The sequence below is a fragment of the Egretta garzetta genome, unplaced genomic scaffold (genome assembly GCF_000687185.1).
Source record: "Egretta garzetta isolate BGI_Z169 unplaced genomic scaffold, ASM68718v1 scaffold1037, whole genome shotgun sequence".
Taxonomy (NCBI): domain Eukaryota; kingdom Metazoa; phylum Chordata; class Aves; order Pelecaniformes; family Ardeidae; genus Egretta; species Egretta garzetta.
The window spans coordinates 120577-144287 of record NW_009260362.1 but is presented as its reverse complement, the minus strand read 5'-3'; the positions used below and the strand labels follow the sequence as shown (position 1 = coordinate 144287).

The following is a 23711-nucleotide window of genomic DNA, read 5'->3' as shown; positions in this document are numbered from 1 at the left end:
TTGGGGGGGGGGCGAGGACAGGCCTGTTCCTTTTTGCCCCCACCCCCAGCCGCGCAGGGGCTCTGTTCTGGGCCTTTCTGGGTGGAGGGGAAGGTGGTTTTCACCGATTTCCCCCCCAGTCGCTCTTCTCTTCTGAAAACTGTGGTGGTCAGTCTCGTCCCTGCTGGAATTTAGTTAATTGTGCCTTGGGGCAAGGGGCTGTGTGGCTGTTGGTAAAATAGGCTTTGTAAACGAAAGGGCAGATAAGATTATGAAACCCCATGTGTGTTGTTTGTCAGATTACTTTATTCTTTCTTACCAACGGCTTTGGGTGCAACCAATAAAGTTTGGATTATGAACATTCGGTCATCAGTATATTTTCTGCTGACAGCAGTGGTTGATCTATGCAGAGACTCAGGAGGGCATGTGCCTCACTTCTGCAAGCTAAATTTATGGATCCTGAGCCTGTGTTGTTCAGTGGCGTGGTCCTTCGCGCCAGTGTTGGGTCCCGGTACCTGTGAGAGAGGTCTGTGATGGCACGGGGTGTGCGCCTTTCAAACCTGCCACCCCAGTGGGATCTCAGAGCTGCTCTTGTGCTGATAGCTGGTGCCAGGCTGTGAAACTGGGTGCTGCGTGCGTCTCTTTGGAGGTGGCTGTGCTGTGTGCTCACCTGGCTCATGCAAGCTTTGTCCTTGGCCCAATCTGTAAATGGCTGGGGAAGAGCAGCACGTTCTGCCCCTGAGGGTTGGCACCCATCGGGGGTGACTGGGGCCAACATCGTCTTTTTAGAAGGAAGCACATGGAGACAGCAGCCTTTCTGCTTGGGGACAGGTAGCAATTTAGTTTGTTCTTTGAACACTCTTCTCTTTTCAAAAAACATAATAGTTGCTCAAAATATTCAGGCTCAAACGGAGTTGATGTTCACACTGTATTGCTAGTCAACCTGGGTGTTGGATCTGACTTCGTCAGCATGGATTCCAGGTGTAGCATAGGTAGGTGCAGAGAAGTCGCTAGTCCTGTGCGTTGTTCATGTCAGCGTGATGTAGGAAAGGGCAAAGCCTGTGCTAGGAGAGGGGAGACTGTGCTTGGGAAGACTTTAGGCAGGATTTGGGGAAAGTGTGAAGTTTGATCATCTCCTAAATTAGTCCTATAATTGGGACGAGGGTAGTGTTCCAGTTCTTACAGCACAATGCCGTGCCTGGGTAAAACTTGCCCACAGTGGTCTGTGCTCTGTGGAGACACATGCTGTGTCTACAACTGGAAAAAGAAAACTGGAATAGGATGCAGCAAAAGAGTGTGCTCCCGTGTACAGGGCAGTCTGCTTTCTGCCCTCAGGAGAAGATCCGCCCGCCTCTTGGGGCTGGAAGTCTGGCTCTTTGGATGCCTCCTGGCAGACAAGGTTTTACTGTAAAGGTCCAGACCTTTGCTTGAGTATGAAGTACGTAGACCTTTGGCAGTCCTTCCCTTTCCTCTTGGCAATGGAGAGAGATTTCCTTTTTTTCACCTTTCTCTGTTACCTGGTAATGTAATTTCTAGTATTTATGCATTGTTAGTGAAATCTTGCTGTCTTCTAGTTCCCAGTGTGGGCAGTAGCAGCGAGTTCAGTGTACACGTCCTGCAGCTCAGACCGGTGAGTTTGCCGAGTCAGATGCTGCCTGTGAGGAGTTGAAACGAGGTTGAGGGCAGGTACCATCACCTCGGCCTTGGTTGTAGCCAGGGAGGGGAAGCTAAGGTAGCCAAGTAGCCGGGTAACGTGCTGTGGTGGGGATAAGCCACAGAATGTGAAAAAATGCAGTGAGAGAATTGGATGCTGGAGGAGAAAGCAGATACTTCCATGTGGGAGATTCAGAACAGGTTCTCTGGGTTTGGCAGGGCATATGGGTTCATGGACTGAGGAGAAATGGGTTCTGTTGGGATATGGCTCTTTGGAAGAGGGATAGTAAAACTGGCAGTAGGTTCTAGCAAATGTGGAGGAAATTGGATCGTGGAATGTTTTGTGATGATAAGTGGTGTTTAGTTTTGTGCAGGGGCGGTTAATGCTACTTGTTTACTTGAAAAAAGCTGATGAAACGTGAGGATGAAGATGCAAACCTGTGAGCGGGGATTGCTGGGGAAAGATGTTGTAAAATGCTGTTTCCTGAAGGTGAGGCGCAGAAAGACTTTTGTATTTCAGATTTGGGGCATTTTCAAGTGGTGCAGCTTAGCTGAATAGAGATGAAATGGGGTCATGGTAGGAATCTGGGGAAGACCAGTCGTTATAGATTCGTGGAAACTTTCTAATGTGACAAAAGGGATGGGGACGTAACTTTTCCCAATTTTATTACATGGTGAGTGTCCTTATACCTTCTACTTGAATTCTTTTTCTGCATTTTCTCCTAACAGAACTAATCTTCTCTTTTTGTCTTTCCTCTTGTCCTCTGAGGAATAAGGGAAAGGAATACAGGAGAAGCAAATGGGTGACATTGTGGTGGTGTGATTAATTTCATGTCACATTTCTGAAGAGGCAGGGATTTATTTCTGGGTTACCAAACCTGTCACCTCCACTGTTCCTCCATTATTGAATTGTTTACATTAAGGTATCTGGTTTATAAGTTGTCTGGGCGAGATTGATGCCATCTTAGATTTTATTGTCCCGAAAGGGTCTTGAGAGAATAAACCCCACAGACTTTAAGATCAGGAAGGACTGCTGTGGCTTAGTCTGACTACGAACATTATCTGGTTTTGACTGCAAGACAACCCTTGGATGATTTTTCTGAGCTTGGATATCTCCTTCCAGGGGCTTCCAAGAGCTGACTTTCCTGGAATTTACAGAACCTAATTGGAGAAAAGGAATTCTCCTTTGGATACAGAAAAACTGCTTTGAAGAGGAGACTGCAGCTTTCTGAATTGGCGTTAGTGCTCTTGCTGAAAGTGGTTTTACAAGCTGGTTTCTGGACCCTGTTTGCCATCAAGGTGCCAAAGCTATCTGTCAGGAGGAAAGGTTGATAAGAAATGGGATTGTTGATGTGGTCACAGGATCAGTGGTTCACGGATATCTTCTCTTGCTCAGGCATCAGCAATAGAGGAGACGCAACGGGAGCTTGACATGAGTCTTACCTGCTCTTTGTTCAGACTGTTCTGGACAGTTTTATTCAAACAAATGATTTTATTATCCATGTCATGCTGCTTTGGGGAGCTGAAGAGCAAAAGGGGAGAACTTGGCGTTCTTTGGGGACTCAAGACAATGCCACCACAGACTCATGGCTGTTCAGTAATTTTAATTTTCCACAGAATTTATTTCTGTCCTTCTTATGACCGATTTCCAATTTTTAAGGAATATTACTGTTTGCAGGGAGGCACTTTCGAAAGCAGGCTGGCCAGCTGCTTAACCTAATGGCTGGATTATATTATGGCAATTTGCTTGAAGCGAACGGCGAATAAAGTGTGTACTAGGTGGAAGTGGAAAATAATTTGGGGCCAAGGTGGAATTTGGCTGCAGGTTGCCAACTGGATGCTCGTGTCTTTGAGAGTTAACAGCAGTCCTAGAAAAACACAGTTATTCTGTCTGGTTTTGCAGAGAAGTAGGCCTCTGCCCTTGTACCTTCTGGAACAACCAAAGGGTAAAGTAGTATGGGTTTTAATTAAGCTCAAGTGTAGGGAGAGCCCAGCATGTTCTGCAGTATTAACACCAAATTACCTGCCAGAACTTGCTTTCACTGGGTGGGTGAGGTCTCGCCACGTTGTGAAGAAGTGCCCCCAAAGGCCTCCTGCGTGTCCGGGGAGGTGAAACGGTGCCTCTCCTGTGTGCTGGCCAAAGCCCTAGGAGGAGGCAGCTTCTCAGCACATCTTTGCATACGTGTGCATGAGTTGTCAGTAAATCTTTATTTTTAGTGTTCTGAAAATGGATGAGCGTGGATGCGCACAACAAATTAATTTCCAGTACAGAAAAGCAAGAGCTCCTGCAACGTTCCTTCTCTTACAAGTTTTCTTGCAGATTCCTCTGTTACCAGTGTGCTGTGCAGTTCCAGCCTTGCCTTCTGCAGATTAAGCAGCACTTTGATGGAAGTCCAGAAGGAAAAGGAGGGCTTTTTGGAAGGTGTGCAGCATCTGGATTCGTGTCAACTCAGCTTATAAACTAAAAGTTACAAGTTTTGGCGTTTTAGAACATATGGCATCCAGGCATATGTCCAATGTATGCATCTTACCAGGCACATAAATGTATACTTGTCCTAAGCCATGACTTCGTGCTGCGCAGTGGCTTTACTGGGTGATTGCAAGGTGTGGAGAAAGATGCTGCGGAGATGGACAAGCTTGTCCTTGTACGAGGCCACCGGTGGCGTGGGCTCAGCATTCGTGTCCCTGCTGGGTTGCACTGAGTGCTGAATGCTGTGGTCACCAGGCTTCAATTAACCTCCAAAACATTGGTGTGAAATATTAAAATCTCAGTCAATAAGTTTACATCACCTGCAATGTCTGGATGTAGCTGGATGCACCCAGCTCTCAGTGTGTTGTCGTGGGGTACCCAGTGCATAATAGATACTGATTTCTGGAATTTAATAGCTGGCTTTTTTCCATTGGATTTTTGGAATGGTTGTAGCTAGGTTCATCTTGTGTTAATAATGATGAATTTTTAGAGAATTATGTTAGAACTTGTACTTTCTGGCAGGGTTTGCAACCGGGTGTCTCTTGCTGAGCCTTCTGGGTGCCAGCTAAACCATGAAGATGGTTTGCAGTGCGTTGCCTGCTCAATGGGAACAGCTGATGGCGGGGATTTCCTGAAGAAATAGTTACATGCAATGTCCATTGGTTTATCCTTTGGCTCTGGTAACTGTTCCTGCCTCTAGGAATTGCAGGATCAGATCAGTTTAAAATGCATCTCTTTTACAGATGGTAGGTACAGTTCAGTTGTCTGAGTTCAAGCTGAATCGCTGTCTGTGTGTGAGCCATAGGAGTCAAATCGGCCTGAACGATTGGCCTGTCAGTACTCTGCGTACTAATTAATGAGAAAAACAACTGTGTCACTTAGCAGTAATTAGAAAGGTAGGACTTTCCAGAGGACGCTGCCAGTTGACCTGATGTCAGCTGTGAAGAGCCTGTAGTGGTGGTGAAGCATTGTCCTTTGTGAGCCTTCAGGAAGAGTTGCCTGGTGTTGCTGGGATCTCGGAAACAGTAGTTTTGGTAATTGACTGCTTGGAAAATACTGTCCAGAGCTCCAGCAGTGGGAGCTTTGGGTTTAGTAACTCTCTGAGAAGAAAAAGAATCACTTCGCATTGGAGTCATTGCACGTGCTCTTGCTTTGGCTTTAGGTCAGACCTAAAGAGATTTGCCTCCAAAAAAAACCCTCCACCTTTCCTGCGCTCCCTGCTCGGCCTGAACTGGCGGGGCAGGGCAGGGAGGAGATGCCAGCAGAAAAGTGGTGTCGTGGGTTTCGGTTTGGCGTGTGTGTGTACTGGTAGGTTGGTTTGGCCATTCCTGGTTACAGTTGTAGCTGGTTTTATTTGATGGTGTGAGGAGTCTTCAGCGCTGGCAGTAATGGTATCCGCTGTGATTGTGGGAGTCTGGGAATGGTGGCGGGAGAAGCTGCAGGCGTGGGAAAGCAGCAGAGCCTGCACTTGGTGCCTTGCTGGTGCCACTGCCCACTGCAGCTACACGGCCTCATCCAACATTAGCCTTGGCATTTTTGTGTTAGGAGAAGCTTTCCTTTTGCTCTGTGTGCTGTGACTAGCTTAGCTCTGTATATATGAGGGAGAGTCCATGATTTTTGGGGAGAAGTGGGAAGAGCAGAGCTTTCAGATTTGACTGTTCTGTATAAAATCCCTTAGGAGGTGGCGTGAGGAGCGTTCCCATCACTGGTAGCTTCCTGCTGCTGGAGAAAATCCTGTCCACTCTGCCGCAGGTACGTGTGCTGTTGCCACCACCGACGTTTCGCAGAGGACAGTTGTCCAACTAGGCTGAGATGCTGGAGACCCATAGAAGTGTAAGCCTGGCTAAAATTTAGCTGTTACAGGTCTGAACGAAAATAAAGACTGGGACAGAACTTCTGCTAGGAGAGCATGTGCACACCAGTGATACTGCCAGGGCAACCTGGAGAGCGTCAGACAGGGTAGGCTCTGCCTTCTCCATTTGTGAAGTGGGAGAGTTAAGTTTTCCCCAAGACTGTGGAGGTTGTTATAAAATATGGAGGTACAGTACAACCGTACCATGGTCGGTCCTGTGACTTCTGCATGGATTGTGACCCTCATTACAAGGGATGACCTCTTCATTGGCAGGAACTGCAAGGAATTCGGGGGAGGAATTGGTGAAGCTGATGAAGGAAGAACCAGTCTCAATTTTAGGACATGGCTGTTGCAGAATTACTCCAAGATGTTTCTTCCAGTTTAACTAAACCTGTCAATTGTTTTCCCTAGTGACTGGTCGTGTCTTATTTTGAATTAAATGTTTCTTTTTTAAGGGAATGTTTGAGGTTGTTAAATATACTTGTTATGATTTGTTATTTCTCTGCAGCCGGACACAACCAGCTATTTAAAAGAAATCTGGAAAGTAATTTTGGTGGAAAAATGTAGTTAGAGCGGATTGTGCTGTTCCAAAGAAATACCAAGAGAAAAGTTTGATTTCAAACCTAAGCTTTTTTTTAACTCAATTACATTTTAAAATCTGCTTTTCTATTGATATCATCGCTTTAGTAGGTAAATGGTCTTCAGGAAAGGATGTAAAATGTCAGTTTTGTTAATCGAGGTTTGTTTCTATTTCAGCTGTAAAATCATACAAAAATATAGGTTGCAAGGGACTTCTGGAGGTCATCCATTCCGTACTGGTATTGCTGCAGTTCCACCATCACGAAAATGCGCAAATCAGATTTCTTTTGTGAGATAGAACATATTTTTTACAAAGTTGGTTACTATTATGTCTTCTTCTAAAGGTAAGCTGGGTTTTGATGAATGCTGGCTGCCGGTAGGCTGTACTGTAGTATTTAAGCATGACTTGATCTTTTAATTTCAGTGGCGTTTATCCAGTATGACATGTTTTCCAAACACTGAAGAAGTGAGTGCTCCTTCCCTGGGAGGCTTAAAGGCAAGGGGCAAATGGGCTACGTGGAGGAAGTCATAACCATTTTTTCTGATAATTGTAATGCTTCCTCTCACTAATAAAGCACATTATGCACTCATGGTTTCAGAGGCTGAGGTTGAGCCATTTACTATGAAAGGTAATGTCTCACTTGCAGTTGTGGATAAAAGAGAGGAACAACCTTTCGATTCGAGGCTACTGACTGTAATTCTGCTCTTCTCAGCTGACGGAGGGCTTTTCCTTTTTCAAAATGAACCGGCTGCTGTCTGCCTTGGCTTGTTTACAGTCTTAGTCTGTCACAATCGCGGCTGGTAATGAGCTTACATGGGGAAAGTAGAAGTGAGAGGAAAGTGTCTAGACCTGTTTGACCAAGCTGCGCGTCTCGCTTTCTCCTTGAGAAGAAGATGAGGTTGTCTGGGATGGTCTATGTGGAATTGGTAAGGTAATGGAAATATTTCCTCGGTGTTTGAGTTTGGCTTGGTGCAATTCGGGGCCTTTCTTATTCCTTTGGGACTGTTCTCTGCTAACTGAATCTGAGTTCAGGTGAGTCATTGGTAATGGTCATGTTTATGTGGTGGTGAACGTAGTTCACTGAGTTCACTCTGTCTGGATGAACTTGGAACCACGCGGCGATGTACTGCTCCCACTGAGGGCAGGTTAGCAGCAACCCACAGGGAAGCCGGTGTCAAGCGGTGCTCGTGTTCTTGGGTGCATTATTTATACTCCAAACCTTATCTGCAAAGGTCATCTCTTGGATAGCACTTGCAGGTTCCATGGGACACCAGTTTTCTGGGAAGCTCTTGGCTTCCAGCTCACTGGGAGTCTGTTATATGCACTGCGTCATACTGGTGCAACTTCTTAGGTTTAAGGTTCTGTGTAACCCTGTGCTTCAGAGAATTGCAAAAACATTTCCCAGTGAAGGGGGGGGGGGGGGAACCAAAGATTATAGTTTCTGTTATTCTTGTCTACAAAAAAAAAGGTGAATTTTTCCTAGAGGCTAAGTAGGTGTGTTTCTCAAACTAATTTGCATTGATTTCTTAGCTGTGTTTTGTTGCTACTTGCTGTAAGTGGATGCACCTGGAAGGACAGAGGGTCGAGGAAATTCCTATGCTAATTGGGTATAGGTGCTCTAAGTGCAGATACTTCACAAGAATTCAAGTCCTCCCTGGGGGCAGGGGTTGCTGTTGGGATTAGAGTGCATTGTAAGGATGATAAATCCCTTTTTTTAAAAAGGAAGAGGGTTGTAACCATGCTTTAAATTAAAATGTTTCAAAAATCAAATTGAAAGTAAACATTTTTACGGTTTCGGTGAACTTTTGGCACAAAAAGTCTAGCTTACCAAGCTGCTCGGACAATAGGCTACTGTTGGAGTAATTCAAACTTTTAAGAAGCGATCTCTTTTAATTAATAGACCTTCCAATTAAAACATTCCTATGGCAGCACAATTGTTTCTGGCTCTTGACTGGGGCTCTTGGGCACTCCTGCGGCGTAATTATCAGTAGTATATGCAGTGCTCTATTTGGCTGTGTTCTTGTGATTTTAGGGTTTTTTGTACACAGGATGAACAGGGTCCTGTGGGGTGCTCTTGGTAAGGATGCTGTGGAAGTGATTAGCTAATCAGCAGTTTGCTAATACTTAAATGGCTTTTTTAAGGGCAGGCCTAGGTGGGAAAACCAGGCGCTGATGTTTTTGCATGTTGCTTATTTGGTATAGCTGCCATGTGAGTGCTGTTCGGTAATGTCTTCCCAAGGGGTGTCACCAGAAGAGCTGTTTTCTGGCCTTGCACAGGCAGGCCTTAGCGTTGAACAGCGTGTGTCAGACGGCGACCAGAAGCTTTGTCTTCCTCGCTGTGATCTCTGGTATATTCCCAAAAGGTTATGTTTCCTAGTTCAGCACATCTCTACTAGAGAAATTAAAATTTTCAGAGATGCGTTGTGGTTTTTGGAGATGCTCAAGACTGCACGGGACATGGCAACCTGATCTAGTTGGATCTGCTTTGACTAGATTGCTTTTATCAGTCTCTCCCAATACACATTATCCTATGATTCTGTCATTAATGCAGGGATTAATAAATGACATGTTCTGTTTGGATTCTGACTGCAGAAATAGAACTCATCTTCTATAACAAGCTCAGGACACTCATCTCGTCTGGGTGTAATCGCTGCTCGTACCGTAGATTTTCTGCCTTAAAACGGCAAGCTAAACTGACATACCTGTCCCTATTATTTGTCCCTATTTGTGTCAGTCCCTTCTGTCAAATGGCTTGGATCCACTGCAGGATTATCCTTCTCTAGGGGCAGTGAAAACAAAATCTATACCAATTCCATAGCAGTTTTGAGCAGAGTGAGAAGCTTTCAAGCTGGGTAAGTTTGAATATGTGCGGAACTTTGCTTTAAAACCAAATGATCTGTGTAGACTCTCTCCTTTTCCTGCATGAAGAACAGTAGACAATAATACCTACCTCCATAAATAGGCATTGTGTGCCATTCTTAGAAGCTACAGTCCGATGATTTCCTGAAAAAGCCCTTCTCTGAGCAGTCCCTTACAGCATACAGCTTGTGCTAGGCTAGAGCTACGTGACAAAAAATACCCACTGTGAAATCTGATCTTTGGATAATGTGATTGATTTTCTTTTTTATTATTTTCTTTTTCCTTGCTGAAACTGATCTTGCTAAGCTGGGATGAGGTGGAGCAGTCATGTGTTCTTTATTGATACGGAGTTGTGCTTGAAAATTAAAATTGCCAAGTCATCTTAGACACATACAGGTTTGGTTAATTCCCACACAAGGAGTACGGGGCAGAAGAAGTTAGTGCGTGTCCTGCCAGAAGCACGTGGAATGAGGAGGAAATAAAAACACAGTGATTAAACTTTGAAATCTAATGAATTTCACTGCACTAAACATGTTCTAGTAAACTTGCTTGCTCTCTTAATGCCTGAATACGTTTTTGGAATATACATCTAATTTCTGAGTGTCTGAGTCATGCCACATAAATGGTTTGAGGTCTTAGATGATTGCTGCCTAATCTTCTGAAAGTGTATTTTGTTAGAGGACTAACATTTTGTCCAGGAATAGATTTTTTTTTTTAAGTTTTTTTTTTTAGGAATGCTTATTTATCTGTTAGCCGAACACCTGGCTGAAGTGCCCCATCCTTCCTTTATTGGGCCAAGGCCTCAGTCACACCTCTGTTGTGGACTTTGGAACAGTGCCGTGTCCCTTTTTAACCTTGGGGCTGGGTTACTGCAACCCTGTCTACCTGGAGCTGCCTTCCACACCATTTGCCTGTCACTAGGTCAGAAATAACCTGCGCTGCCAAGGCCCGTAGCACCTGAGGAGGCTTAGTCCACGCCAGAAAGAGACCTCTCTTACCTTTCTGCTTCCCTTTCTGCAGAACCAGCTGCTGCTCAGGTGGTGTGACACGGTGAAGGACATCAGACCTATGTCCCCCAGGTCCCCTCTCCTCTGGCCACCTCGGTTTGTCATGAAGTCTTCCAAGCATCCTTGGGCCATTTAATCCCTGAATGGTTCATAATGACTGGCCTCTATGAGATCTTCCCGACGTCCTTTCTTGTCTCACTGCTCATTGGGGATGTACTTTTCCTCATGACAGTCTAATTAGTGTGGATGTAGCTTAGCACTATTAATGTCCCACATCTGGAGAATGCTTCTGTCTCTGCTAGGGCTTAAATGTGTTGTACAGCGTGGTGCTGCTTTTTTAAGTAATCCCAGAGATGAGACCTGGTGGCTGCCTGCTCTGTAAGGCTCGCTCACTGTCAAGTGGGACGGGCTTATACGTAGAAGGTATCTGTTGTGAGATGGTGGGATGAGATGTCCGTGCAGCAGGGCACGAACAGAGTAGCAAAAGCCACCTTCAGGATATTGTAGGAATGGGAAAAATGTTGTGCTATGAACATCCCCAGCGTGATGTTCAGACTTCAGCAGTCTTACCTTTGGATGACTTTTCGGTCCTGGTGCTGCTTTCAGGTGAATACATCTTAGTTTGTACTTTGTGGGGAAAGCAGCATGGGCGTTTCTGTTGAAATGCCATTAAGCTGTTTTATACAAGTCTGTACAGTAATATGTGGGTGGGAGAGTGCTTAAAACTGAGAAGATCTGTGCTGGATCTCCTGGATTTTGTGTCTCTCTGCTCTCCTCCAGAAACCTGCTCCTGAGCTGGCCAGCCTTGCTTTGTCCATAAGTGCTTCAGTTAGTGCCTGTGTTTTCCAGTGGACCAAAAGGGCAGAGTAGTGGTGGATCAGTTCAGGTTTGGATTTTTTCCACAGAATGAATCAACGTAGCCACAAAAGCCTTTGTGTGCGAGCACATGGAAGGCTTCGATCCTTTTAAGAATTGCAAGTAAATCCCAAAGTTCTGGTTTAAATGAAAATCGGTGTTTCTAGAAGTTGAAGCTTCAGAAAGTGCTTAATTTAGGTTGCACGGGTGACATTGTTGATCTGTCAGCTCTGTTTGCAGCATCGTTTCTTGGTGCGTTGCAAGAGGTGATAGTTGTGCAACCTCGAGTGAGGGAAGTGTTTTGGGTACGTGGGGTGGCACAAGACTTCTTCCTGGATGGGGGAGAGATTGCGGCCGATGGCTGTTGCTTTTGTGCTAGAGCTGAAAGGGAAGAGTCTGTCTGCAGACACAGAGCACGTTGCCTTTCTTCCCTCTGGAAAGTTAATCTTTGCACCCCTAAGTTGGACACTACATCCTGAAAGTTACAAAGAGGAGGGGGGCGTTACTTCTGCTGGCGGGGCCAAGTGGTCCCATCCTGTGTGAGGGAGAGCAGACAAATTGTTTTCAAGCTCTGACAAATGATCCCAGTCCTGTGGCTGGGCTCCAGCCTCTCCTTCTCAGCGGCTTTTAATGATTAACTTAAATATTTTTATAGCGATTTTAACCTCTTGTTTATTTTCTCTCTGCAGGTGGAAGAATCTGAGGCCTTTATCCTCTGTCCAGCTTTGCAGTTCAGGTAGCCTCTGATTTTGGACATCTCATCATTTCCACCTGCCAACCTGTCTGATATGTCGGGACCCGTGCCGAGCAGGGCCAGAGTTTACACGGATGTGAACACACACAGACCCCGGGAGTACTGGGACTATGAGTCGCATGTTGTTGAGTGGGGGTAAGTCTCTGGGCTGCCTATAGGTGTCCCTGGGCTGGGATCGATCCCTGTAGGATCTGGCACAGTGGTGCACAGGGAGTTCAGGCACCTGTGCTGCGTTCGGCGTTGTCACGCTCCCTGTCAGATGTCTAGCGTGCGCGGCAGTGTTGGGATCACAGCTTTTCTTGGGAATTGCAGAAACAGCAGAATAACCTCTTGTGTGTCTGAAAGTGTTTCTTATCAAATTTTTAAATCCCCAGCAGTGCAAGAATGTCGCAAGCAGCTCCCTTAGGATTTGTTTTGAAGACTTTTTGCCAGGTAGTCAGGAAACTTGTCCTTTCAGAGGGCAGAAAATCTTGGTCTGAAACAGTCTGACCAGCCCTGGGTGTGGGGCGGAAAAGAAGGGAGGGGGGAAAAGACATCTGATGTTGCTTCTGACATGCATGAGTGAAGACACTCAGCAGACTTAAATAGGTACATGCTATTTTGTGCCTTGTTGCTCAGCTCTCTGCCAGTGACTGGAAAAGACATGTCTGCTGCTTTTTTGAAGGAAGGAGGTGTCTAAATTGAGCTCGTGACTAAACCGTCCAAGAATCAGACAGCAGTAATGCCAGCTTCGTAGCTCTGCGTTCCTGCTTTTGTGTAGCAGGGCCCAGACTAAATTCTGCCCTCAGCTTCATTGCAGTTCCCGGTTTCTGAAATAATACGGTCTCTTCTGAGCGTAAGTGAAAATGTGGCTTCCAAATGTAGAGACACCAGTGTGGAATGCGTGGTTGGGCTTATGTTACCTACCACAGAAGAAATAAGTTCTGGATTGAATCTAACTTGGGCAAGTAGAAGCTCCCTGTCTCTCTCCTAATTCTTATCATCGCATTCAGGAGATGTAAGGCAATAGTTAATCCACCTTGTCTGGGAGGTGAGGCAGTGATGTAGTGCTAAGGAGTGGCTTGTAAATTGTGGTGGAAATGACTGAGCTCTTTGGAACTCTTAACTTTTTATCTCCACAGAAATCAAGATGACTACCAGCTAGTTCGAAAATTAGGCCGAGGCAAATACAGTGAAGTATTTGAAGCCATCAACATTACAAATAATGAAAAAGTAGTTGTTAAAATTCTCAAGGTGAGCTGGGGATCGGGCAAAAGATAAAAACTGTCTTGAGGTGATGAGGAGGCCAGAAAGGACAGCATTTGGTCTAAAATGTTCAGTGTTCTAAAACTGAAATCCTTAAAGCCTGGCTTTGCAGTCATTCAGTGAGAGAGGCCATCATTTTGAGCCTCCTTATAGGTCAGATCTCTGTAAGGAATTAGCCTCTATCTTAAAGAAGTCCTGATGTGCAACACATCTTTGCTTGGAGCTAAGCAACACTTCAACAGCTGACACAAAAATTCTCACCTCCTCTAACTACCAGTGCCCTGGCTTGCTGTCATGTGCGTAGAGGCTTATGAGCTAATGGGATCATCGTCCTGTAAAGCCACTGATGAGATTTAGGGACCACTAACCTTAAAATTTTAATTTTTGCTCTGCCTGTTCCATTGCCCATGTAATATTCTTCCAGACTGAGTAAGGGACTCCTGGATGCTGGTTATTCCACAGCCTTGATTGATGAAATCCCTTCATTTAGTGGCTCTTGGATAGCTCGTGCATGTCTCATAGTTACACATTTACCACATGTCAGTTAAGAAGTTTTGGACTGTCAGAACATGATCAGACAGCTTTACAAAAAATATTCCATCTTCCTAACCCTCATTCAGAATGTTTGCAGTTGTCAGGGTTGTGTGGTTAGAAAGGAGACCACAGATATTTCGGCCCTTAGTGGAACAATGCAGAGTCGGGTGACAACAAAATCCAGCTGTTTGAACTTAACTTGCAAAGGCTCCAATGTATTTTGCTGACTTGCAGTCACCTACCTCGTTCATCTGGTTGTTGAGCTGTCTATTAGCCTCAGTTTACTGGAGTCTTACACTTTGGGTTTTTATTCTCCAGCCTGTCAAAAAGAAGAAAATCAAGCGTGAAATCAAGATCTTGGAGAACTTGCGAGGCGGTCCCAATATAATCACTCTTGCAGATATAGTAAAAGATCCTGTGGTGAGTACGGGAGGAACTTTAAGGGTACACTGGGGTTATGGGTGAAGTTGCTGTGTTTGACTTCAGCTCTGATCTGCCTTTTTGTTTCCCCCTGCTCTTAAATCCTGCTTTTGAATTGCTTAATCAGATCAGCTCTTAATCTGATTAACTTCTTTTAGAGGGCCCTTCCCCCACAGGTCCCTTCAGCCCCTCACTCTGTAAGGATGAGATACCAGTGAACTGAGACAAGTTAATTCATTCTACAAACACTGCTGCCAGGGGCTGCAGGCCTTGGCTACGCTTTCTCTGTCTGAGGGGAATCATAAGTACGTCTGAGGGAGAGGGGCTCCCAGCAGTTTTAGGAGTAAAAATTGTTTAATTCATTATCCTAAATGAAAACATCTCAACTTAACATGGCTGAACACTTTTCTTTCTGTTTTAGTCTCGGACACCCGCTTTGGTTTTTGAACACGTAAACAACACAGACTTTAAGGTACAGTGTGGGATGTGAACTTCTAATCTTTTCCGTTTGAAAGCCGCTTTTAATGTTTTTCTGGGGAAAGGCAAGTACGTAAGGGTAGGCAGCTTATTTAATCATTTCCTTCCAGCATAGTAACTGTCTTTAAAGGTAAATACACTTGGGACAGAAGTTTGTAATTAGTCCTTTAGTATCATTTTGCCACAGAAGTTACGAGATGAGAATCCAGATTCCAAGTGGTATTCTAACCTTTGGAGCAAATTAATCTGTTGCCTTGTAGACCATCGGTGCCTGTCTTTTTGAAACACTTTGGTTTTATGTTCAGTGTGAAACTATTTATTGGAACCACTTTAAATGTGGACAGCTGTTTCTGTGGCTTTCCATACCTCTGGGAAAGGGGATTTAAGTGTTTCTTTGTCCCCTTCCCTGCTGACCTGCCTCAAGAGAAGAATGGCTGTGCAGTGCCATCTGGAACAGCTGCCTAATGTCGCAGAGCACCCTTGGCCTGTTTGACACCCGGTCTGCAGGCATAATGCATCGTTCTGGTGCCACCTGAGGGAGTTAGTGACAGGAACCAGAATGCCCTGTCTGAGCAGAGCTGGAAGTAAACTATGTGATTTGTACGGGGAGAGGAACAGGCTGATGAGTCAGGTGTGGGATCAGAGTAACTTGGGAAACTTTCACCATTCCTTCAAATGGCTTTGGAGAACCAGAGCAGCAGAGAAGGGGGCTGGGTTGGTTTGGATTGGCAGGGATGTGATGTTTTTATTGGGCGTTGAACGCTGATAGGATGTGTTTGTGTCCCACAGCAATTATACCAGACATTAACAGATTATGATATTCGATTCTACATGTATGAGATTTTGAAGGTAAGTTGGTGTTTTGCTGGTTTTATCAGTTTATATCTAGGATTTGCACCCAACTAGTCCTATAGAGATGGTTATCGTGTCAGTAAGGGGGGCAGGGGAGGGAAGAGAAAGCCTATGGTAGGATCGGATAGAAAAATACATATCAAGTCAGTATCAGTTGTTCAGCTTTGTTTCTGTAACAAATTCTAGTCCTTTTTTGAGGATAGTGGAGCCTTTGGGTACACCGAGGTAACTTAAGATCCTAAATCAAAAGTACATGTAGCCTCTGAAAACAGAAAATTGGAAGCTGTTACTGGCTGGCTTTGTACCCTAATGTAATGCGAGTCAAATGTATTTGTCCTTTCTTCTGAAACAAGTATTTTCTCCTTGGGAGTCTGGAGAAGGGAAGGCTTGTTTGTTCAGTAGTGGCTAATAACTCTGCTCTTAGGGACTCTGAAATTCCATTTTTATGAGGAAGTACGTGAGGTGAAGTCAAAACACTTCTGTTGCTGGGACCTCCCTTTGAGAGGGGGCTCTAGAGGCGTTTTCTGTGGGCCAGGATTTAACACTGGGCAGCAAACCCTTGTCGTCTCCTTAGACTTGATATATGTGGAAAGACTTCTGAACATGATTGAACTGGAAAGGTTCTTGTGGCTCCAGCTTCTGTTTCTTGTATGTTGCCTACAGGCTCTAGATTACTGCCATAGCATGGGAATCATGCACAGAGATGTCAAACCTCACAACGTCATGATTGACCACGAGCACAGAAAGGTAATAACGTGGGGCAGGCTGGAGGGCTGCGAGAGGTCCTACTTTTCTCTTGGCCAACTGGAATCCCTTTTGGGTACTCGTGTGTAGGGGTACTAGCAGACATCTTCAAGGGGGGGGCTGCACTCCCATCGCGTGGAGAAATGTAAAATGAAATTCTATACACTGTTTTTCTCAAGTTTTTGAGTTGCATGTAACCCATAAACAGGGCTGGTAAGGAGAGGTATTTTATTTAGACCGGTTGGTGATCATGGGGGTGGGGAGAATATCTAAACAGATACTCTGGTCAACTTCAAATTAATTGAAATTGGAAGACTTGTAAATGAAGCTTCAAACTTAACTCTTCTGTAGCATGGTTCAGCCAGTGGAGAACTGGAGCATCCCCTCAGCCTTTTTTCTTTGTTTTCTGCCATTTCTAGCTTAGACTAATAGACTGGGGCTTGGCTGAATTCTATCACCCTGGCCAAGAGTACAATGTCAGAGTGGCTTCCAGATATTTCAAAGGACCTGAACTCCTTGTAGATTATCAGGTAAGAATTACCAGGATTTATCACTGACTTTTGTATGGAAAGGCTGTGCCATTGCAAGGTAGCAAACCAGAAATTCAGACTTCTAGAGACCTGAAGCTAAAGGCAGTCCATTCTGAAATGTATCGCAGAAGGCAGTGGCTATAAAGCCACTGAATTAAAGAAACTAATCAGTAGTCTCAGGAGCTGAGGAAGAGCCGCAGAACTGTACTTATGGATCTTGGAATACAAATGTTGAATTATTTTTTTTTTTTTTTTAGCAAGGCTGCTTTTGCAGTAAGGTACAGGAATAAAACAAAGTCCTTGTGGGAATACCTAGTACTGCATGAACTTCTAAATTAAGCTGTAAAAGAATCCCCGTATCTGATGGCAGTTTGCATTATGGAAATGCTGTGGGCTGGAATGAGCAGTGGTACTGGTGACTTTCAGATCGTGCCGGTGCTCAGTGAAGGCGCTTCCTCATCTGCCCATGTACCTTGTGGAGCCCACTCATTTGTTGCTTGTGATGCTTCCCTTCTCAGCCTGTGTTTCTCAGTGATGCATAACAGTGAAGTCTGCAGTGAAAACAGAAAAAGGCACTGGTCTTTAATCTCTTTATGGGCAAGGATGGAAATAGGATACCTGCTGTTCTGCTAATTGCTGTATCCCAGTTTGAGTAACTGGAACACTGAGCTGAACAGTGATCTAATGATGAAGGTGCATGAAGATATTTCAGTCTGTTCCCAGTGTAATGTGGCCGCGTTTGTATCGCTGGAGGGAGGGGGGACCCTGTTGGTGTTGGGAGTCTGCTCTGCTTAATTAATGAGAAATTTAACTGTCCTTCTGGTTTTGTACAGATGTATGATTACAGTCTGGATATGTGGAGCTTGGGTTGCATGTTGGCTAGTATGATATTCCGAAAGGAGCCATTTTTCCATGGCCATGACAACTACGATCAGGTAAGAGCTGGTCACGTACAATCTCTGTTCTCCTAGCACAACAGTTTCCTGCTTACACTTCTATTGAGGGATCTGAAGAAGAATTTAAGCATTTCTTTGATGTCTTCTTTCCTCATTCTGAAGCCACGTTCCTTTTCTCAAGTGTGCGAGATTATCTAACCAATTAAATGGAAGTAGGTTTATAGCGCTTTGCCTTTATGAGCTTTTCAGTGGATATCTGGAAAAAGTTCTAACAATAGTTCTGTAAAGGCTGGTGTGGTCTGGTATGTGGATCGACTGTTCCTGAGGTTATGTTTTGTGGAAAGCCCCTGCCGCTGTCCACCCTCCCTCCCCTTTGTATAGAAACGGAATTTGGTACAGTTTTATATAGATTCTGAAATCTTTGATGTGTTGCCTTTAGGCCAACATTTTTATACTTTAACATGTGCTCTGCATCTGAACTGATGTGCAGACGTTCAAGAACAGTGATCTTCTGTTCTCAGACCTTCAGTCTGGAACCCTCTGGGGTGGTGCTTCACCCTTCACATACAAGTCAGAGTTTCTGCTTTTTTGACCAGTTATTCTTCCCTTCCCACCCTGTTGGTTTTGAATATTTTCTTGCTACAAAAGGAGTTAGTGTTGCAAGATCTCAAGTTTTAGTGATGCTAGGGTCTGCCTTGGATTTTGAAGTTCCCCCTGTGACCGGAGGCGTGTTCATGATATGAACATGTGATTGTACGTGGCCAGGGAAGTCAGAGCCACGGGGTCACCCCGTGGCTGCTGGTTCTGACCACTGAGGTCAAGTTCAAGGTCCCAAGGGAATGTGCTGCTGTATCTTCACACTGGCTCTGGCATTATCATACCCTTGCAGTAGTGACTTATTTTTCTGTTTGTCCCCAGCTGGTGAGGATAGCCAAGGTGCTGGGAACAGAAGATCTGTATGACTACATTGACAAATACAACATTGAATTGGATCCGCGTTTCAATGACATCTTGGGCAGGTGAGCCAAGGTCCAGAGTAGCTCATAAGCTCTTGGTCGACCCGGACAGCTTTTGTCAACAGACCTTGATGTAAAGGAAAACTTATGCTTATGGGGGAAATCAGAACCAGGATTCTTGAGAACTGTCACTTTGTGCCTTTGATCCCTTTTGCCGGTGCTTTCCATGGTCTTTTCTCTGCAAGTGGACTTGAGGAAAGGTTTCTAAATGTCATCTAGGCAATAAACGAACTGCCGGAGCGTAAAGCATAAAGGGCAAATGCTTTCTCCGCTATTCTGGGGAAAACACCAAAACGGCGTTTTGCAGAATTACAGTGCAGAAAATCAGGTGCTGCTTCAGAGGGCATTTACGTGGTTTTCCCCTCATAAGAACTATTTTGGGTGACACGTACCAAAACTACAAGGAAGTTATAATGTTGGGGGCATACCAAAAGAGCAGAAGCTGGGGTTTTATGCCTGTAAATCCAGTCTGAATTTGAGTCCTCATGCTGTCCTGGGCTGTGGCGGCTGTGCCGCCCCGTGGAGGCACAGTGTACTGCTGCTTGGTGCTCTGGTACAGCTTGGCCTGGTCGCTGCCACACGAAGCAGCGGCCCCTCTCGGAGGCGGACGTCTGTCGCAGTTCTTGCTCTTCAAAAAAAGTGAATTTTGCCATTGCTGTCCTCTGCCTAGCCTGACCTGGGTATCTTTTTCTGCAGACACTCCCGTAAGCGATGGGAGCGCTTTGTTCACAGTGAGAACCAACACCTGGTGAGTCCAGAAGCTCTGGATTTCTTAGACAAGCTGTTGCGATATGATCACCAGTCACGACTCACAGCAAGAGAAGCCATGGAACATCCCTACTTCTGTAAGTATCAGCTGCTGTCATCATCTGCTGTCCAAAGAGTTCTCCCCCTGCCTCTGGGAAATCTCCGTTCCAGTAGGTTGTGCAGATAGGAGCTAAGAACGGCAACATAATAAGCCTGGTCTTTGCAAATAATTGCGCTGGAACTGAGGCTGCTTGTCTCTCTGGTGGATAAAGTAGGCCACTGCCACCTACACCAGCCGAGGAAACAAAGCGCTCTATGCCCCCGTCGGGCCAGTGAATCAGCAGCACTGGGTTAAAGAAGCTTTGGTGCTAAACCCGTGCTAATTCCAGCAAGCGTCTGGGTACACGGATTCCTGTGTTTTGGTAAAACCAGATAACTGGTTTGTTAAGAAACGGGCCCTTTGAACTCCTTCTGTTACTAAATGTGTACCTCAGGGAATGGTGTGTTCAGGTCTTGCTTTGGCAAGCAAAAATGTAACTTTCACTAGTAAATGCTTTTAAACACTTGCTGCTTTTCACAAATCTTTTGATATTTAGCTTTTTGAAACAGCTGCAACAATGCAAAATACAAGTATTTACTTGGTTATATTCTTTTTTTTTTCCTTGCTGCTGAACAGACTTGGGTGATGAGCAGTATAGACCTGTGTTATGCCTGTGGCAAGCCTTCAAGTGAAATGTTTTGCACGTCTGAGCACTAGTAAAGCTGAAAGCTGGGAACATGGGAGTTGGACAAACAGCTAAATTAACTTGTGCCCAAACAGGGATGCAGGCTGTACTGAACTCGGTGTGAGGAAGGGCAAAATTTGGAATCCCCTTGTCTGATGCTGTAGGCTTGGGAGGCAGAAAGGGGTTGTCTCTGTTCAGATGGTAGCATTACTTACCTGCAGCGGAAAATAAAGTTAGCCAGTAAATTGGGGACATCTTACAGAAGACAGCAAGCTCCAGTGACACTCATTACAACTCATGGGCTGCTGTGGGATGCATACGACATAGGATTGTAATTTGTGATAATCTTTCTGCTTGCTGCACCCAGTTTCTGGGTTTGGCCTTATGCAGTTACGCAGCTGCTTAGCACAGAGAGGAGATCACCTTCACCTTCACTTCCTTGCTGAACCCCAAAATGCATCATTTCAGGTGACTTTGCGCTGATTACGTTGCCCTGGTACCTTCTTGGGTGCTTCCCATGGGAGTTGGTGGGAACTTCTGTGTTCTGGTAGATGATGGTTGATACTCCTTGACGCAGGCAGCTTGGCAGGACTGGCTGAGCACCAAGGTCGCGGGCAATCGGTGCGCTTCAGCTAGCGACAAGGCAGCTAAGGGCAGTGTGCTCTTCCTAGATCCCATCGTGAAAGACCAAGCTCGGATGGGCTCATCCAACATGCCGGGTGGCAGCACTCCTGTCAGCAGTGCGAGTATGATGTCAGGTCAGTTCTGCTCTTGACTCTTCTTGGTGCGTGGCATTTTAAAGCATTTATATGCGGTGTGTGGACGCGAGGATCCAGGAGGGCGAGTACTGCGGGTGGGGCGTTATCTCCTGGGACCGATGACAAGGGCAAGGAGGGCTACGACGAAGCGGGGCGGAGAGTGTGATAAATAAGGCCTCGTTGCAGCCTGACTTGCTTTTCTGGTCTCGTTTTAAAAAAGTGCTTTGCAGTTGGAATTTTCGGCAGCAGTCTGAAGGACGGTGGTCCTGCCGTACAGCTGCCCGGCGATGACACTTGTGTGTATACAGATCTGCCGCTTTTTTCCGAGACTGCAGAGAATGGTGACAGATCTTTAGTCTCGACTTACTTCAGCAGCTCTGAAAATGTAACAAAGCAGCGGCAAACTGACCCGCAAGGCAGCTGAGCTGCCCTGGATAGCGATGCACTGGTCTCACTCTAACTCCTGCTTACCTGTCTCTTTTCCAGGGATTTCTTCAGTGCCAACACCTTCACCCCTTGGACCTCTAGCAGGCTCACCCGTCATTTCTGCCACCACCACTCTGGGGATGCCCGTTCCAGCTGCGGCAGGCGCTCAGCAGTAGTGATGGGCTCTGTCTCCTGCTGCCTGAGCTGAGTCAGGAGGGGAAGAGGTTTCCCCCTCCACCTCTCCTCAGGATGCAGCTCGTGCCTGGCAGGGGAAGGGAGGGGACGAACGCTTTGGAGGCACCGTGTCTGAACTGTTGCTTGTGGATTTATAGTAGTTCAGTCATTATATACAAAATTATTATAGGCTGATTTTTCTTTTTTTACTTGAACTTTTCGTAACTCAGGGGATTCCCTGAAAATACCTACAGATGGAATATTTCTCGGACAGTTCCCCCCTGCCCCCCCCACCCTTTTTTTAAGTACTCTTCATTTAAGAACAAAGATGAATCAACAGCATTTCCAAGCTCTTGCATCCTGCTGGAAATCTCTTCTCTTCATGTTCCCACCATTACTCCTCCATGAGCCTACACCTTGGGGGATTGTGCTGTTTTCCAGAGACTACCAAACCAAGTCTTCGTGAGGCAGGGGAGGGGGATTCTTAAAATTCCTCTCACTTAAACCCCATGTCCTGCATATGACTCAGCCAGGGTACGCTGAGGAGACAGTTCCAGTATGGAGAGGTGGTGTAAGCTTAAAAGAAGTAAGTGCAGATGATGTCTGAAACCCTAATTGGATTGAATCATGTCTCCTTAGGAGCCAACCAGAACGCCAACTCACCCCCTTGCATGTAATTTTAGTCTTCAAAGATGAAGTTACTGATCCAGTTGGAGTCCTTGCCACCTCCTGAGAAAGATGCTCTGTAGAGCAAGCCATACTCTAACCAGCCCCTTTCTCATGGAGGCATCTTCCTGCCATTGCTTGGCTTGGATCTCTGGAATTAGTTTGTTATTGGGTATATTGTTTTTAAATTGTTTATAATAGGTTTCAAGCTGGTGGCTACTTAAAGCTGGAAAAATCAGACTGCGCCAAGTCCGATATCACATCTTCACCCGCCATCCCCTCCCTCACGTGCCATGTGGTGAGAATACCAGTTACCTCACAGTCTTGTAAATATGCACTGAGAGGAAGGAGCGAGCAGACGTTAACTTAAACTGAAATGGTAGATCAGTAATTGTGGACAAATATTATCATTGACAACGGAAAAGCACCCTTGTTACAGCCCTGCTACCCCTTGCTGTGTATATATACTTTGTCCTTCATATGTGAAAGATCCAGTGTTGGAATTCTTTGGTGTAAATAAACATTTGGTTTTATTTATCGAGGTTAGATTGAAGTTCCCTGTGTAGAGGCCTCCCTGGGGTGGGGGTATGCTTTGACCCAGGAGTGGCCAACAGCCCCCTGCGTGGGTGAGCAGTGCAGAGAGGCCTCATGCAAAGATGACAAGCCAAAGTATCTCCTGGGAGAAGGCTCTTTTGCCATAAAACCAAAAAAAACCTTTTCTGTCTTGGCCCTGATGGAGGGGAAGTGGAGACGCTGAACCAATTCTTAGTTTCGTGTGTCTGGTGCCAGTTCAATCACTTGTTTTCAGTCACAAAACGCTGGTGGGGCTGGGGCGGCTGTGAGCACAATGGCACCCGTCCCTCTCCCACCTCCCACCCCAAAGCCAGCGCAGCGGGTGCTGGGTGTTCTGCCCGTTCCTTGGCGCCCGGCTCCTGCATGTCCTCTGAGCATCCACCCCTTGTTTGTTTTTCCTTGCAGGGGGTGATGTTTTGTGGCATTTCAGTTGATTTTGCAGGGCAGGGTGGAGCGTGTGGGGCCGGGTTAAACCGACCGACGAGAATCGCGGGCAGGGGGGCATGAGGCTTTTCACGTGCACCGGGGGTAGCTTTCTCCTCTGTGACCTCATCCAGCAGAAATACATTGTACTTAAACTTTTATATCCTAGAATGATGTGGAAATTGGACCGAGTTGGCCGTTGCCTTGATGTGCTCGGTGGGGACATTCAGAGGGGATTCTTGAGGGGTATTTCTTTATGGTGCGGACGCGCTGGGAAGAAGCTCTGGGGGTAGTCTAGGGCCTTTTTTGGTTTGGGTTTGGTTTTTTGTTTTTTTTGTTTTTTAATAAAAACCTTGAAACCCGGGGACGTGGGGTCAAATGTCTGCCGCGCGTTCCCCTCTGCGCATGCGCAGCGCCCCTGCGACCCCCCTTGACCACGTGATGTACCCCGGTTGACCACGTGATCCGCCCTTCAGGGAGCTGCGCCTGCGCATTG

At 45.8% G+C, this 23711-nt stretch overlaps 1 protein-coding gene across 1 annotated transcript; it reads left to right on the top strand.

The window, feature by feature from the left end:
* Positions 1 to 2748: 2748 nt before the first annotated feature.
* CSNK2A1 (casein kinase 2 alpha 1) lies at positions 2749 to 21843 on the top strand. The gene is made up of 13 exons (XM_035898479.1): positions 2749 to 2931; positions 11945 to 12144; positions 13131 to 13242; positions 14107 to 14208; positions 14630 to 14680; positions 15475 to 15534; positions 16201 to 16284; positions 16701 to 16811; positions 17645 to 17746; positions 18626 to 18726; positions 19420 to 19568; positions 20867 to 20953; positions 21440 to 21843. The coding sequence occupies exons 2-13, from the start codon at positions 12044 to 12046 to the stop codon at positions 21553 to 21555; spliced, it is 1176 nt and encodes a 391-aa protein (XP_035754372.1). The 5' UTR covers positions 2749 to 2931; positions 11945 to 12043; the 3' UTR covers positions 21556 to 21843.
* Positions 21844 to 23711: the final 1868 nt, after the last annotated feature.

Excerpts from the sequence above, each read along its gene's own strand:
- CSNK2A1 (XM_035898479.1), top strand. The coding sequence starts at position 12,044 with ATGTCGGGACCCGTGCCGAGCAGGGCCAGAGTTTACACGGATGTGAAC. Across the intron at positions 14,209-14,629 it reads ATATAGTAAAAGATCCTGTG|TCTCGGACACCCGCTTTGGT; the intron begins GTGAGTACGGGA and ends TTTCTGTTTTAG. Across the intron at positions 19,569-20,866 it reads CATGGAACATCCCTACTTCT|ATCCCATCGTGAAAGACCAA; the intron begins GTAAGTATCAGC and ends TGCTCTTCCTAG.